Source organism: Schistocerca americana, chromosome 4 (assembly GCF_021461395.2).
Source record: "Schistocerca americana isolate TAMUIC-IGC-003095 chromosome 4, iqSchAmer2.1, whole genome shotgun sequence".
Classification (NCBI taxonomy): Eukaryota; Metazoa; Arthropoda; class Insecta; order Orthoptera; family Acrididae; genus Schistocerca; species Schistocerca americana.
The window spans coordinates 344,655,923-344,672,945 of NC_060122.1; the positions used below are offsets into that span (position 1 = coordinate 344,655,923).

At 39.2% G+C, this 17,023-nt stretch overlaps 1 protein-coding gene across 1 annotated transcript in view; it reads right to left on the reverse strand.

Moving 5' to 3' along the window:
* The window catches only part of LOC124613475 (dynein axonemal heavy chain 6-like), a 984,594-nt gene that overhangs the window by 308,398 nt on the left and 659,173 nt on the right, over window positions 1–17,023 (reverse strand). The window contains exons 106-107 of the mRNA XM_047142181.1: window positions 12,241–12,401; window positions 6,096–6,237 (exon numbers count right to left, since the gene is read on the reverse strand). Of these exons, the coding sequence (XP_046998137.1) occupies window positions 6,096–6,237; window positions 12,241–12,401 (303 nt within the window). The remainder of the gene's footprint in view (window positions 1–6,095; window positions 6,238–12,240; window positions 12,402–17,023) is intronic.

Below are 17,023 nucleotides of genomic sequence, written 5' to 3' on the forward strand. Positions count from 1 at the left end.
ACAGTCACCACATAGAGGGTCTGCCATAGAGCAGGAAGCCTATGCCCAAAACGCAAGCACTGAAAGCACCTCATGGGTGGTGGAACATAGCGCCTCAAGTCACATCTGTAGCACATAACTTTGACCTTTTCTGGGAGGGTCTCCCCCTTGAAAGCCAAAATGAAGGTACTGGTATCAATGCGGTTGTCCTTGCTACACTTCTGCACACATCGAATAAAATGAATGCCGCAGCACTCCAGATTAACCTGGAGTTCCCCATCAGTTTGCAGGATGAGGTCCCTATGAAAAATCACTCCGTCCCTGGAGATATTCAGAGATTGGTGGGGAGTAATAGACGCTGGGACATTGTTAAGATGATCACAGGCATGAAGAGCTGCAGACTGGTCAGCAGAAGAAGCTTTGGTCAGCAGGGAGCCTGGCCGCACCTTACTAAGGGACTCCACTTGACTAAACCTGTCCTCAATATTCTCCATAAAAAACAATGGCTTTGTGGTAGTGAATGTGTCCCCATCTGTCCTAGTATAGATGAGGTAGTGGGAAAAGTGTTTCATCCTAGGACAGCGAGCCTGACCCTCCTCTCATGCTGTAGCCAGGGAAGGGATGGTTGCCAGGTCGTATGAAGCAGCATTCAATGATCCTTCACCATTCGAAGAGATGGCCATTTGAGAATGGCCAGATTTTTGCAGATTGATATGGTTCATGCACCAAGCATCTGCCCTGATACCACCCACTATGATCAGGGGCACCACCCACTATGTTCAGGGGCTCCACCTACCTAGAGCAAGGGCCACCTGGCATGGCTGCCGTTTCTGAGAGTTCCAATGCTCCAAGAAGACAAGCAACTACTCCTTGGCATACTTGGGGACGGAACAGCTCAGGTATCAGTAATGTGATTCCTGTATTGTCAGGGGGCTCAGCCATATGGGTACATAACAGCACCACCCCATGGATTGGCTACGCATGCCGGTGACCTAGCAGGGTGGAAGTGGGCTACAGTGCGAAGGAAAAGGGGAAGGAAGGGAGGAGAGGAATCCACACCATAGATTCTAGGGAGGGAGTTCTTCCCAACATGGGTCACATTAAAAACAGAAAATTTAGAAATGGAGGTCAAACCTCAAGTGGGGACCTAAATGCTAAAGGGATGAAAGAACAGACTGAAGGAACAAAATTGCAAGGAACACAGGAAACCAAGTGGATAGCCACCAGTCTATATAAATCAGAACTTTGACAGAGGGGAAGGAGGGGGCATGGGGAAGGAGCGAGGGTAGGAAGGGAAGGCAGGGTGAAGGAAATGCAGCCAGGGAAGGAAGAATTGCCTGCAATAGCTCTGGGACTCGTGTGTGCCACGAATGAACTCACAAAAGAACCATGAGCTCCCTGGGGGGCCTGCTGAGGAGCATCGCAGTTCTGTGTCCATGGATAAACCATGAACATCCACTGTACTGTGTGCCACACACAAAAAGACCCAACCAGTGGGCAGATCAGTGAGACTAGATCTGATGGGCAGGGCCTGCACATTAGTGGGAAGCAAGTGGCTTCAGATCAGCAGGGCCAATCCATTACAGTTACCCGCAGAAATGACCTCTGGTTTTGGCCCCATCATGGAAATCCATTCATGTGGCCAGCAATTCACACACCACAGACAGCATGTTGACGAAATGAGACCGCAGTGGTCAATCCATGCAACAGATAACTTGTACAAATACTCTGAGAATCAATAATAATGAGGATAGGTAGGAACTCATTGTAAAGATGATTGCTGAACCACAGACAGGTGTGTAGAAAAGACAATCACATCATCAAAACTAAGTATTCAGCCATAGCTTTTGTCAGAAAATGAGAGCACACACACTTTCACACAATCACTCAGACACAACTCAGGCTCACATGACCACTGGCTTCGGATGTTGCCTCTACAGTCTCTGAGAATCAGATTGAAACAAACCACTCCTGATGACTCCCAGCCTCTTTTTGGCAGCTGCTAGGCTAGTCACAAGAAGTGGTGGCAGCACTGACTGCAAGCTGAGGGGAGTGATGCAAAGGGGAGAAGCAGTAGGAATGAGGGAGTACGTAAGCAGCACATGTACTCAGCTGCATCCAGCCAGTGACAATGCATGACACCTCAGTAACTAAACCATTTCATCTATTGAGACAAAAAGGAGATTTTTCCAGTGATTTTTTTTTTTTTTTTCAAATTTACCTGATATTTCCCTGATTTCCCTGACGGCTTGAAATTCTCTGATATTCCCTGATTTCCACAACCTGTGGCAACTCTGCCAATATCTGTAAAGCCTATGGCCTTACCGCTATTGAACACTAACTTTCCCAATGCCTGATGGATTCCAAACACACCACCTCCAGCCTAGTCAGCATGACCAACTATATCCTCACCCACAATTACTTATCCTTTGAAAGCATTACCTACATACAAAGCCAGGGTATGGCTATAGGCACCCACATGTCACCATTCTATGCCAACCTATTCATGGGACATCTAGAGGAATCCTTCCTAAATACCTAGAATCCCAAACCCCTCACCTGGCTTATTTCATTGACGATATCTTTGTGCTCTGGATCAAGGATGGTGACACCCTATCCAAATTCCTCCAGAACCTCAACACCTTCTTCTCCATTTGCTTCACCTGGTATTACTCAAGCCATCAAGCTACCTTCTTTCATGTTGACCTCCATCTCAAAGATGGCTATATGAGTACCTCTGTCCATATCAAAACCTACCAACCACCAGAAATACCTCCATTTTAACAGCTGCCACCCATTCCATACCAAGAAGTCCATTCCATACAGCCTAGCCACCTGTGGCCGTCACATCTGTATTGAGAAGCAGTCTCTCTTGAAATATACCAAGGGTCTCACTGAGGTTCTTACAGCTTGTAATTGCCCTCCCAAGCTTGTACAAAACAGATCTCCCATGCCTTATCTTTCCAGTAACTTGACACCTCCCAAAGCCCCACCGTCCAGCCACATAGAAGCATTCCCTTCATGACTCAGTAACACCCAGGACTGGAGCAATGGAATTACATTCTCCATCAGGGTTTTGACTACCTCTTGTTGTGCCTTGAAATGAGAAATATCCTGCCCACTATACTTCTTACTCCTCCCATAGTGGTATTCTACTGCCCACCAAGCCTACGCAATATCCTCATCCATCCCTAAACAACCCCTGCTCCCAATCCCTTTCCTCATGGCTCATACCTCTGCAATAGATCTAGATACAAGACCCATCCTATACATCCCTCCCACCACCACCACCTACTCCAGTCCTGACACAAACATCACCCATCCCATCAAAGACAGGCTACCTGCGAAACCAGTAATGAGATCTACCAGCTAAGATGCAACCACTGTGGTGCATTCTACATGGGCATGACAACCAACAAGCTGTCTGTCTGACTGAAAGGCCAACAACAAACTGTAACCAAGAAGCAACTGGACCATCCTGTTACTGAGGATGCAGCCCAACATAACATCCTTCATTTCAATGACTGCTTCCCAGTCTGTGCCAGCTGGATCCTTCCCACCAACACCAGCTTTTCCGAACTGTGAAGTTGGGAGGTCTCTCTGCAATATATCATACGTTCCTGTAATCCTCTTGGTCCCAACCTTTGTGAATCATCATCCTTACCTGTCTAGCCCCTTTCCTGTTCCCATTCCAGCACTGCACAGTCCTGAACTCCACCAATGCACCCAGTCATTTTACTTCTCTCCTTCTCCGCCTCTGTCTAGCCTCCCGACTGCACCTAGCTGCCCCTCTCTCCACCTCATTCCTGTATGCTGCCCCTGCTATCCCTCCCCTTTCCCACCCAAGCCTCCTCCTTAACCCCACCCAGTTGCCTCTCCCCTAGTGTGCTGCTGCTCACAGTCTGCCTCCAGCTGCCAGAGACTGTCGTCAGATGTATGTGAGTTGCCTTTTCATGAGTGTGTGCATGTGTTTATGTTGTCTAATTTTGACAAAGGCCTTGTTGGCCAAAAGCTAACTCTGTAACGGTCTTTTTATTGTGACTTTCTATGACCCAGCATCTCCGCTTTATGTTGAGCAGCAACTATCCATTTCATTATACTGTTACAGTCTGGATTACATTGTTTCTGTTTTGCTCTGGCTACATTCTCAAGTGAAGGAATGATTAGTTATCATAAGAATTATGTAAAAATGTAAGAAAGCTTGTCACCCATCATTATCTGTTCTCAAGAAGAAATTCATAGTAAACAGCAGTGTAGTTTGCTTATCTACATTTTTACTTAGAATAATCATTTTTCTTTATTGTACTACATATTAACACCTTATGACAGAACAGCTTGAGTAAATGCATTGATACTGAGAATAAATATTATACAATATGTGATGGAGGTTACGTTTTTAGTGTTCTACACATTAAGGTCTTTCTTATTCTGTTCATGTACAGAATGAGAGAATAATCTTTGTGTATGTGACTCTGTTTAAACTGGTATTAGTCAAAGTTTATTGTAAAGATTACTTCAGGAGGTGTATGCAGGGGCTCAAAACTTTGATTTCTACTCAAAATTTTTCTAATTATGTTTCTGTAAAATACATGAATAATCCACTTAAAATTTTTCAGCAGTTCTGAAGAAATTTCCCATGATTCTATGACACACATAGTATACTGTTCTTATTTGTATCCCATCAATGTTCAGTGAGTTTAGCATAACATGGATCATATTCTCTTCAGTGATATCTTGCTTTGCAGCATTTTGCTTTACACAAGACAGGATACATGTTGATGTGTTGTTACTATGAGATATTTCCATGAGATAAGTAACACAATTTGTGATTAAATTCTGTTGTTATCTCAGCTGGCACTTCCGAAAAATTACTGAGGCTTACTCAGTCACAAAATGCAACAGGATGTAGTAGGTGCTCCAGTTGTCTACTGGTTGAGGTGATAACTCTTAAAAATAGAAAATTCAAGTCCTAGTCTGAACCTGGCTCCCAGGTCTGAGTTTTAGCCGGGAACAAGTTTTCAAATGTCACAAAATATTTTTTGTAATGGCTTTTATTATTTTATCAATAACCCATAAGGTAGTAGTGCCATGTACAGGACGGTTTTTAGTGTTTGCTGAGCTGTAGGTCAAAGCTATACCTTTTCAAGACTTTTATAAGCGTTTTAGGAGCTTGGCCTACCACACAAAGGTGAAAGTAATAGGATAGTAGGAATATGGAATTTGAGTGTAGATGCTGTAGGCATCACAGGTAATTGGAGGACAATTCTACTGGTAATTAAGTGTGATAGGTGGATCAACCAATGTGATTGATCTGAATTGGAAATAATGTGAGAGGATTTTAAGCAGTAATTGTAAGCTGTAAATTATGGGCATTCACATTTTTCACTGTAGGAAGAGTACATCATTTTCTCCATATTGTGGTTGTGAGGCATAGGGGTAACCTGATGAGTTATAGATAACAGAAGCTCTTGAATCCAGCATATTATGCTGATGGAGAGGCAGAAGAAGTTAATACTTACCAAAAGTTCTCACTGAATAAATCCAACACTGTAAATAAAAAAAGAAGACAAATAGGTACCAAAGTAGTTGAGTGACTGAGCAAACAATTTTTTGAGAAAAGTTGTGCCAATATGAAGTACTTGTTCTTGGTAGTTTTCAGACAGACTTCTTAAAACTGAATAGTGCAAAACTTGCATTTGCCACTTATGATCCTGTTCCTGGTCACTTAAAATCTGCTTTAGTGACTATAGTGTAATTGGGAAACATTTGTACCATCCAACGTAGGTTTAGTATCTGATACTGACACTGATATACTATTTTAATAGGAGTAGTGCCAAGTAAAAAATTCACTTGCATGCAGGGCACTCTGAGCCTTATATTATATTCGAATCAATCTTATATTATATTCGAATCAATAGTTGTTTCTATAATATTGGCGTTCACAGTACCAGCTTCATCAGAGGAACAAACTGAAAATATTTACATAGTTAATTAAGGAGACATACAAAGCTGAAGCAGCTTAATAGCTATGTTCATTGGATGTGTTACATTTCCCAATGACATGAAACAAAAGTTGAGTGAATGGAAAAAGTTCAATAAGAGGCTGTATAAAATACCTGTTCTTGAGGATCAATCATCAGAGGCCATCTACTGCCTTTAGTGACCATTATTGCATTTTCTGTCGAGACATTATCACGTGGCAATCCATAGACATTCCACTGTCTTATTTCAAATGGATCTGCCAGAACACTGATTAAACTGTGGAATATGAATGACAACCGTTAACGTTTCTATTGAAGTAATACATATTTCATATTAGTAGTACACATTAAGTCTATACGATTTGATCTGTTGGTGATAAATTTTTCCTGGCATTAAAAAATCAAAGTGCACCTACTTTTATTGTAAATATGGAGTTTTGTATGTTGAGTAAATTACACTCAGAGAGAAGTGAAGTACAAAAAAGATTACAAATGTAAAGAATCTGCCATAAAGTCATTACATTAAATCCCATACAGAAAATGCAGCACAGGAAGCAAAATAAATATAAGGTAGAAAAATTAACTGTACATGTGTTTGTTAATTATGTGGAATGTAATTTTGTTTGGACTTAGTTAGTCTTTGTTATAGATATAAGGAGTTTAAATTCCTCACTCATGTATTGTGATTCATACACCCTTCAGTAATGTGGAATGAGCTTATTATTTTCTACAACCAATGGATGTGCATTTATACATTCATTCATCCACTTAGAATGAAAACTTTCGAGGCCATAAAAGTGTCAAACAACACATCAACAACACATAGATACTTAGTATAATGTACTAAATTAAAAGGAAAATTGCTATACAGATGGGTGCTGCTGATGTTAAATCTATGTCTATGCTCTGCAAACCACTATGAAGTGCATGGCAACAGGTACTTCTGACTCTACAATGTATTAGGGTTTCTTCCTGTTCCCTTTGTGGTGGACTGTGGGAGGAATGACTGCTTAAATGCCTCTGGGCAGATTGTAATTAGTGTAACATTTCCTTTGGGAGCTATAGTGTACTCCTGGATTCTTCACTTAATACTGGTTCTTGAAATGTTGGTAGTAGGCTTCTACCATCTATCTTCAAGTGTCTTCTGGTTCAATTTTACTTGTTGTTTTTCCATGGACCAAACAGATCTGATACCATTTGTGCTGCTTTTCTTTGTATATATTATATTAAATAACAATTTATATCTTACTGGTAGCTTAATATTTACAAGAATACATTCACATTTTTCAGAGAGAAAATCAGTTACAATTGTCACAGCAAAGGCCTTCTTACAATACACTACAGCTTGTCAAGCAGCATTACATGAAAGAAAAACAAGTGACATACAAAATCCTGGAAAGGGGGAATCCAATATAAATAATATAATAAATCAGTTAAAGGAAATGGTTTTGTCTTACATAACTGATAACAATAAAAAATAGTGATAAACGCTTTTCCATTCTTGTGACAGAGATTAAGCACAACGTAAAACAGACACGCCTTACTATTACAAAAATATGCTGTTTTAATATTTCACATAGGAGCATCATACCAACAAGTGATACACTCTACAACTTAATAAACTCAGAATACTAATACTCATTCTGTAAGCTAAGTCTTATGAAAGTGATAGGGAGAAGGAAAATTACATAAATTTGAAGGAACTCCTCAGATCTGACATAAGAAATGTTAAGAGTTGTGCAAATGATGAGCATATTGTGAATCATAAAAATAAATAAAAAACAGGCTGCTATTAATTAATAATACCAATAAAAGAAAAAGATCTTGTTTGACTGTGATACTCTCAACAAACATTTTTTAAATACTGCCAGCAACCTCACTCTACTTTATTTATCTATCTCTATTCTACTTTAAATGTAAGAACCCTGCTCACTCATGTAAAACACACAAGTAGTGAGAAATTTGCTTCAATATCTATCACTTTAAATTACATCTACAAATTGATAAACAAACTAAGCAATTCCAAAACAGATGACTACTTCTGACCCCGAAATTTCATTATCAAATGTATTGCAAGGGAAATGAAACTGCTACTTCTCTCACTGTGAAACAGAGTACTAGATGAAGGTAATTTCTCAGAATGTGTTTAGCTCACGGTTAGAGTACCCACATATTAATCCTTTTATATTTAAAAAAAAAAGTGTGTGTGTGTGTGTGTGTGTGTGTGTGTGTGTGTGTGTGTGTGTGTGTGTGAGTGACGAAGAGAGAGATGAGAACGAGGAACAAATGAGATGAGGCGGATTTCAAAGAATGGGGGCTGTGGCTCAGTGGGTAAGTATCCAAGGACAAATCGAAAGCGCTTGGATTCCATCTACATCTCCAGACAGTCCAAAGATTTTCTCCATAACTCATCATCTCTTTTATAAAGCAAAGTTCAAGAGATCATAAACACTGATGTGTTTAACAAATTGCCGCATCACATGTTAAGTTGCAATACTTTCACTCTTTACTACTAAAGACCCCCACAGTTGAGTCAACTTAAAGGAACCCTGATAAGTGGCAGCACTTTTGATCAACTGTGAAGTGGAAACAGCTGTAGGCAAAAGTAATAGCTGCCTAAGGAGCTATGAAGTGGCACTGTCATAGAGATTTTTACAAAATCATATTGTAGACACATAAAGCAGCTGCACTTATACATTTGTACTTTATGGATAATGCTTTGTGTGACTGTTTTATACTTTCAAAGATGTTTTCAGTAACATATACCATGGCAGTACTGGTTTTTCCAGTTAGTAGGATGATAAAAACCTGCCAAATACGTATAGAATCATTTCAGTAGTACAAGTCATATCCAAGTTAACAGAAAATTGTGTGCACCAATATATATATATATATATATATATATATATATATATATATATATATATATATATATATATATATAGAGGGACACATTCCACATGGGAAAAATTATATATAAAAACAAAGATGAGGTGACTTACCGAACGAAAGCGCTGGCAGGTCGATAGACACACAAACAAACACAAACATACACACAAAATTCAAGCTTTCGCAACAAACTGTTGCCTCATCAGGAAAGAGGGAAGGAGAGGGGAAGACGAAAGGAAGTGGGTTTTAAGGGAGAGGGTAAGGAGTCATTCCAATCCCGGGAGCAGAAAGACTTACCTTAGGGGGAAAAAAGGACAGGTATACACTCGCACTCACGCACATATCCATCCACACATACAGACACAAGCAGACATATTTGTCTTTTAAATATGTCTGCTTGTGTCTGTATGTGTGGATGGATATGTGCGTGAGTGCGAGTGTATACCTGTCCTTTTTTCCCCCTAAGGTAAGCCTTTCCGCTCCCGGGATTGGAATGACTCCTTACCCTCTCCCTTAAAACCCACTTCCTTTTGTCTTCCCCTCTCCTTCCCTCTTTCCTGATGAGGCAACAGTTTGTTGCGAAAGCTTGAATTTTGTGTGTATGTTTGTGTTTGTTTGTGTGTCTATCGACCTGCCAGCGCTTTCGTCCAATATATATATATATATATATATAGCTGCTTTGAAAACAACAAAATTTTAAATGAACAATAATTCATGTCTGGAACAATTATTGATTTAAGCAAAGTTTTTGGCTCAGTGTCACTTGAGATAATTATTAAAAAATTAGAATATTATGGCATTGAAGATAAACCACTCAGTTTATCCAAAACGTATTTAAGCAATAGGCTACAGCTTGTTTATGTAAATAAGCAGAGATCAGCAATATTCCCAATAAAAAGAGGAACACTACAAGACTCTGTTCTCGGATCTTTCTTGTTCATTGTCCGTGTTAATGACCTATCCAGTTACACACCATATAAGAATATACTATATGTTGACAATATTATGAAAAGGAAAGTTACCATTCACCATATAGCAGAGATGCTGAGTTGCAGACAAGCACAACAAAAAGACTGTCACAATATAAACTTCAGGCCAATAAAGCCTTTGTCAAAAATAGACGACAGACACACACACACACACACACACACACACACACACACACACACACACACTCAGGCAAACATAACTCACACAAACGTGACTGCAGCCTCTGGCAGCTGAAGCCACACTGTGAGTAACAGCAGCAATGCACGATGAGAATGGCAACTGGTGGGGGTAAGGAGGAGGCTGGTGTGGAAAAGGGGGGAGGGATAGCAGGGTAGGGGTGGGGAACAGCGAAGCGCTGCTGGGTAGCACCCTAGGACAAGGTGTATACAGGATAGGGCAGTTAGGTGCAGTCAGGACCCGACATTCTCATCTCCTACAGTTTTTTGTTCGCTGCCCTCTATCAGTCCACCTACCCCTCTTTCTCCACTCTTCTCATTTTTCACTCCATTTTACCCCACCTCCCTGTCCCATAACCCTGCCCCACAACAGCCTGATGCTGCGCCTGTTGGCATTCAAGTCCCTGAACACTCCACCAAATGTATTTGTCTCCCCACCCCACCCGTGCACTACTATCCCTTCCCCTTCCCCTTCCCCTTGCCCTTGCCCTTGCTCTTAACTTTGCCCTTCCCATTCTCCTTCCCTTTACCCTTTCCCTTCTCCTTCACTGCCCCCTCCAGATTAATGCTTGCATGTGCAAGAGGTGTGCTTGTTTGTATGTATGAATGGTGTCTTTCTCTTTTGCTGATGAAGGTAGTGGCTCAAAGCTTTATGTAAGTCTCTTTTAATTGTGCCTGCCTGCAACTTAATGTGTCTTTTTACAGTAAGCAGCTATCTATCTTTTCCTACATTGTTGATATCCCTACCTGGAGTTTCCATTGTTTCATATTAAAAAGTATCCACAACTGGAAGGAGGGCCTTCACTAATGTTATCGTTGCCTTTGAACTATTATGTTGCGTCAGCAGCTTCACCTCAAGTAAGCTGCACCATCTCAGAGAATTAGAACAGTAAAAGAGTTGCCAGTGCTGTAGAAGTACTCAGTGGACAATATATTGTGTGCATAAACACTAATCCTATTACTACAATAACTCACATCATTATTACCACAAGCAAGGTCCACGTCCTATCATCCAAACAGTTGACTATCACATTGTTAAAATAAGAAAATACTTTAATATGTAAATATTAAATGTACCATAAAGTAAAGTTAAATATTTCTGTTACTATGATGAAATCATTCTTGGTGGTTAACCAAAGCTGTTAATGAATCTGGTACTGCAACAGTTTTAATTACCTTTAAAAAAAAAAAAAAAAAAAAAAAAAAAAAAAAAAAAAAAAAAAAAAAAAAAAAAAAACAAACCTGAAGTTAATGAAGTTTTGCAAGCAGTGTTTTCTGACAAAACTATAGTAAATTTTATATTCCAAATCAGTTATGTTATTCAATTTTGTATATTTAGCAATTTTCTGTTTCAGTCTTGGCTTTTGTACGTTTCGTGTTAACGTATTATATTGCTAGTAAGTGTGATGTCATTTATAATTAGCAGTTATGTTTTTTGGTAATGAAGTTTGATTATCTGGAGAAACATAGTTTGTTAAACAAATGATATTGTGAGGTTCTGGTGCTTGATCATTATCACATTGTGTGAGACAGTAGGTTACTCAGTTTTGATTTTAAACAATTCTGTAGTGTTGGGTAAAATCGTAATTGACCAGCCAGATTTTTGTGATGGCTGGCATATTCATTTGAGCTCCCACATAAGTAATGCCCATTGTTGTTCATGTATCCAATCATTATTAGAGCAACTTATGTGTTAGGTAATCAATAGTTGTACACTTTTCCACATTCCTTCTGTTCAGAGTTTTCAGAACACATGCCTTTCTGGTAATTAGTTACATTTAATCACAGTCAGTTGCAAGAATATGGAAGTGTTTGTGGAAGTAACAGGTTGGCAAAATTTTACTTTGGAATTCATTGAGCACTTCTCACATCACACTCCTCACTCTCATTTGGTTTTCATTGAGCTTCAGTTGTCACATTTTAAGTCTTGAAAGAAGTTCTGCTAGGATCCATGCAGTGAATTAATTAACAATTAGTTGCTGGTTACTACAGAGCATCTCCTGCATTGGCATCTTGATTTATTCAGTTCCTTTGTGATACAATTCAGTAATGCACTGTTTGTTATTTATTACAAATTAAATTTTTTACTGAGGAAATAATGCTTGTATTTTTATGGATAAATCAGTTTTTTATGTATTCCAAACCACTTGGAAATGAATTTCTCGAAGCAAATTTGATGGTGTGATTTGTGTAATGTGTTCCAGAGAGAATAGTATCAAACTTACCTGAAAACCTCAGATGCAGGAATCTCCAAAGCCATGATATGTTCGACCCACTTTTGAACTAGCTCTACACGATAATTGTTTGTAAATGCCCCAAGGTAAGCAACACATGCAGCAGCCACCAGAACATCTCCCACAACTGTTATCAGTGCTTCTTTTAAATCCTGCAATGTTAATGAATTAAACCATATAACAGAGATGCCAAAACTGGAGATAAATTAAAATTTAATGAGGGGAAAAAAAAAAACAAAGAAATGGGAGCTTTCATGAAGTTTCTCGCGCAGTTTGTTCAACATAATGTTTCTGTGAAATGAGACTTGGTGTAGGAAGTTTACACATCCTGAGATGTCGTCTGTATTAAACTGTGTTGTTTATTGGTTACAGAACATATGCTATGCTTTACATACCTTTGTATTTCCATCTGTAATGAAGAAAATATGTGAGCTATACATGGTTAATAACTCATGAAAAAAATTGAAAATTTGTGGCAGAATGCCTGTTGCACCTAAATCACATCCCAGCATAAAGAATGGCAAACACAAGTAATATTTGTATATCTTTCTTTAATTCTTTTAGACCTGGGGACTAGGCACAAGAACTTGCAGCCAACAATGAAATCAGTTTTGAATGTGGTGTGACAGAAAGCCGACTAACAGTTTTTAAAAGAAAGAAGAAATTCCTGCTTTGCTCATCTTATGTTGCCAATGTGGAAGATAGTATAATAAGGGTACTGCTTCCCATCCATGCAATTTTGTTGCTGTTTTTAATAGCTATATGTAGTCTGTGACTTTTCAAAGTAGTATAACTATTAACATGGTATGGTGCTGACCTGTTGTGAGGACACAAATTTGTGTGTATAAATGATGTTGGGAATGACACCAAATATGACATGAGAGTAACATGCAGTTGAGTCTGGCTTGAAACAATTTCTTTCAGAGGTATTTTGAGTAATTAACCTAGGATGATTTATATTAAGATGTTTACTGCTTGTAGTTTGTTTGGATGATTTTCCAGAGGCCCTAAACTTTGGACAAACAAAAGTGTGCAGCCAAGATAGCAGTGATAGACAGGTGTATGCATTTGACATCTTCCTGTTTACCACCCACCATGGAATTATGAGCAGCAGAAGACATTCAATTATGGATGCAATATTCACAGTAGATAATTTGGGAATGTAAATACTCCATATACTGATTTTGTATTAAAGAATAATGGATGATATGTTAATGATGTAGGTGTTACAATGAAGCAACATTGGTTGGTGCCAGGTTTGAGTTAATAAACTTCAGTTATATGAAGACTTGAAATCTGTAAGCTTAAGGGTCCCAACTGATTTCAATTGCTGTTAAGCACAGTCTGCTATGAGAACTACACCCAACATTGAGTTATTGAAAGTGAGAAGTCCTCTGGCCTCAGCCAATCTCACAGGTCAAAGTTAGTCAGAGAGATTTATCTAAACATTATCTAGTACACTGAAATTGTTTCATCAGTGCCTGGTTACTGCCTTATAGAGTATAATAGATTGTGTCATCTATAGGGACATGTCTGTACTTCTTCCTAATATTGATTTCATAATTTTCATTTAAAATTGTAATTAAAGAAGCTGAAGAAGGACTGAAGTCCAGGAGAAGATGGAATCCAGGTAGAAGTCATACAAGCAGGAGAAGAGAGACTATGCAAGAAAATTCACCAACTATTCAAGAGGATCTGGATTTTGGAGGTGATCGCAGAAGATCGGAAGACAGTCATCATCTGCTCTATATACATGAAAAGTGACAAAAAAGACTGCACAAACTACAGAAACATCACCCTCCTGAATGCCTGATAACACCTTGTACAACTGTATACAGGATAGAATGCAGCTGGCTGCAGAAGAAGTGATAGGTGAACATCAGGCAGTTTCAGAAAAGGCAAACTATGTGTTGCAACAGCTCACCAAGAAGGTCTGAGAAGATGTGAGAGTATGGTGAAGACCTGCATGTGCTCTTCATAGAACTGAAGAAGACATATGACTGTATCCACCAGAAGAGCCAGATAAATTGCCTAACCAAGTTTGGAATAGCCAAGAAACTTGTCAGCCTAGTTCAGGCTTGTTGCACTGATTCCAAAAGCAAAGCAAAGCTTGGGAACCAAGTGACGGAGAGCTTTTACATAAACACAGGGTTGATACAAAGAGATGATATGTCAGCAACATTTTTCAACCTAGTGTTCAAAAACATAAAGAGGGAGGATTTCCATGAGAAATTTGGGTGGATCAAGGCAGATTGCATTTCTCAATGATGTGGGCCTGTTGTCAAGATTTAAGGAAGGCCTGACATGGATGAGTGACAATGTGGAGGCTACAGTGAGCAGAATCAGCCTCTTTGTCAATCAATCAAAAACCAAGTATCTGCTGATGAGCAGGACTGGTGGCTGTTCACGAAACCCTCTGCAGCCTCTGGCAGTTGCAACCCAATCATACAAAAGGGTTCATAATTTTAAGTATCTGGTGGTTGTATTTACAGAGGATGCACTGGGTAAGGCAGAAATCAAAGCAGGGTTCCAAGCTGCAAACCAAGCGTAGTTCAGTCTGAGTCAGCTATTTAAATCTTGCAACCTCTCAAGGAATTTCATGCTCCAGCTGTACAGAACACTGATCCAACCCTTATGGATATATGGTTGCAAAACTTTGGAGTGTTTGGAAAAAAGACATAATCTCCTCATTTTTGAGCAAAATGTCTTAAGGAACTTACAAGACCTGTTTCAAGATGATATGACTGGAGAATTTAGGATCCAACAAAATTGTGAGCTGGATGAAATCTACAACAAACCAAACATTGTAGGCTTGATGAGAAGCAAGTGGCTAGTATGGACAGGACGTGCTGATGAGATGAATGAACACTGATGACCTTTGAAATCCATGGATTTTACTCCCTGCATAAGAACACCACTAGAAATACGAAAGGGAAGCTGAAGGGATCTGCACAGAGGGTGATTGATGGCCACCATGTAGTGCATGGCAGAGGGTAGCCTGTACCACTAATACTCATTTCCTTTCCTCTTCCACTCACAAACAGAGCAAGTCAAAAATTATTGCCTATATGCCTCTATGAGCACCCTAATTTCTCATATTTTATCTTTGTGGTCCTTATGTGAAATGCATGTTGGTGGCAGTAGAATTATTCTGCAGTCGCTTTCAAATAACATGTCTCTAAACATCTTCAATAATTTTCCTTGAAAGAATGTTGCCTTTCCCCCAGGGATTCCCATTTGAGTTTCCCACAATCCTTGCATCTTGTTTGAATCTCCCAGTGATAAATCTAGCAGCCTACCTCTTAATCACTTCAATGTCTTCCTTTAATCTGATCTGGTGCAGACTCCAAACACCTGAGCAGTACTCAAGAACAGGCTGCACTAGCATCCTATAAGCAGTCTCCTTTACAGATGAACCACACTTTCCTACTATTCTCCCAATAATCTGAAGTCTTTCCTACTACACGCTCATTCCATTTCATATTGCTTTGCAGTGTTATGTCAAGATACTTAAATGACATGCCTGTATAAAGCAGGGAACTACTAATACTATGTCCAAACATTGGGTTTGTTTTTCCTACTCATCCATATTAACTTATATTTTTCTACATTTATAGCTAGCAGCCATTCATCACACCAACTAGAAGTTTTGTGTAAGTCTTTTGTGTCCCCCTACTGTCACTAAACTGCATCACCAGCATACAAATGCAGACTGCTGCCCATCCTGTCCACCAGACCATTTACTCATATAGAAAATAATAGCATGCCGATCACACTTCCCTGGAGCACTCATGATGACACCCTTGTTTCTGATGTGATGGTTCAGAACAGGATATTATGAGTTTGTAAATTGTTTGACAATAAGTGTATGTTAGCAAACACTCAATAAAGCACCACCCCCCTAAGAGATCTTGAAGAAAATAGCTACATTCTGTAACACGGCAGAAGGATAGTCTCATGGGACTGAGGGGGATATTTGATAGCCATTAATTGATAGAATAGTATATCCATCTTGTAGCTGTCTTGATACCTACTAAAAAAGCTAAAATGAAGTGAAGGTGAAATCACTGCAGTGCTGAAGTGATGATGAAATCACTGCAGTGCTGTGCCTGCTGTTCAAACAACCGCTACGATCTGTAAAATCTCAACCACTCACACAGATTCACTTTATTTACAAAGAATATGAAATGGAAAAATTCTAATAATGTTTCTAATAATGTTTATTCAGTATGTCATTATGTCCCATTATTTCTGCTGATCACAGTTTCTGCTAGAACTGAAGAATTTAAATAGTGTGTGTACCAACAGATTTTACTATCAAGATATTTCATACTGACTATGTCATTCAACTGCAATAACAATTTTGCTGTTTTGTTACATTGCAGTTCTTAGAGTACTCCTGTTAAATACTGTCAGCTCTAGAGAGCCCATCAACTACACAACAGAGATTTACTGCTAGAAGCAACACAGTGACACTGTTTTCATTTCTAGTACTGTATGAATGAGTACTAACAGTTGTGAACATGACTATGTCATTTCGCTTCATTTTCTTACTGTTTGGGTAGAATAAACAGTTGTATTACACACATTAATATTTACTGAAAAAAAACTATGTGAATCATGGAGCAAAGTGACCAAACTTCTTTTTAACAGACCAAATGTTTCTTGGTTATTCAATATATTTTTAAACAACCCAGACACAAAAGCAGAACAAACAAAGTAGCTCTAGTACATCTGTTTAACTCTTAACATCCTCCACCTTCCCTTCTCCCTT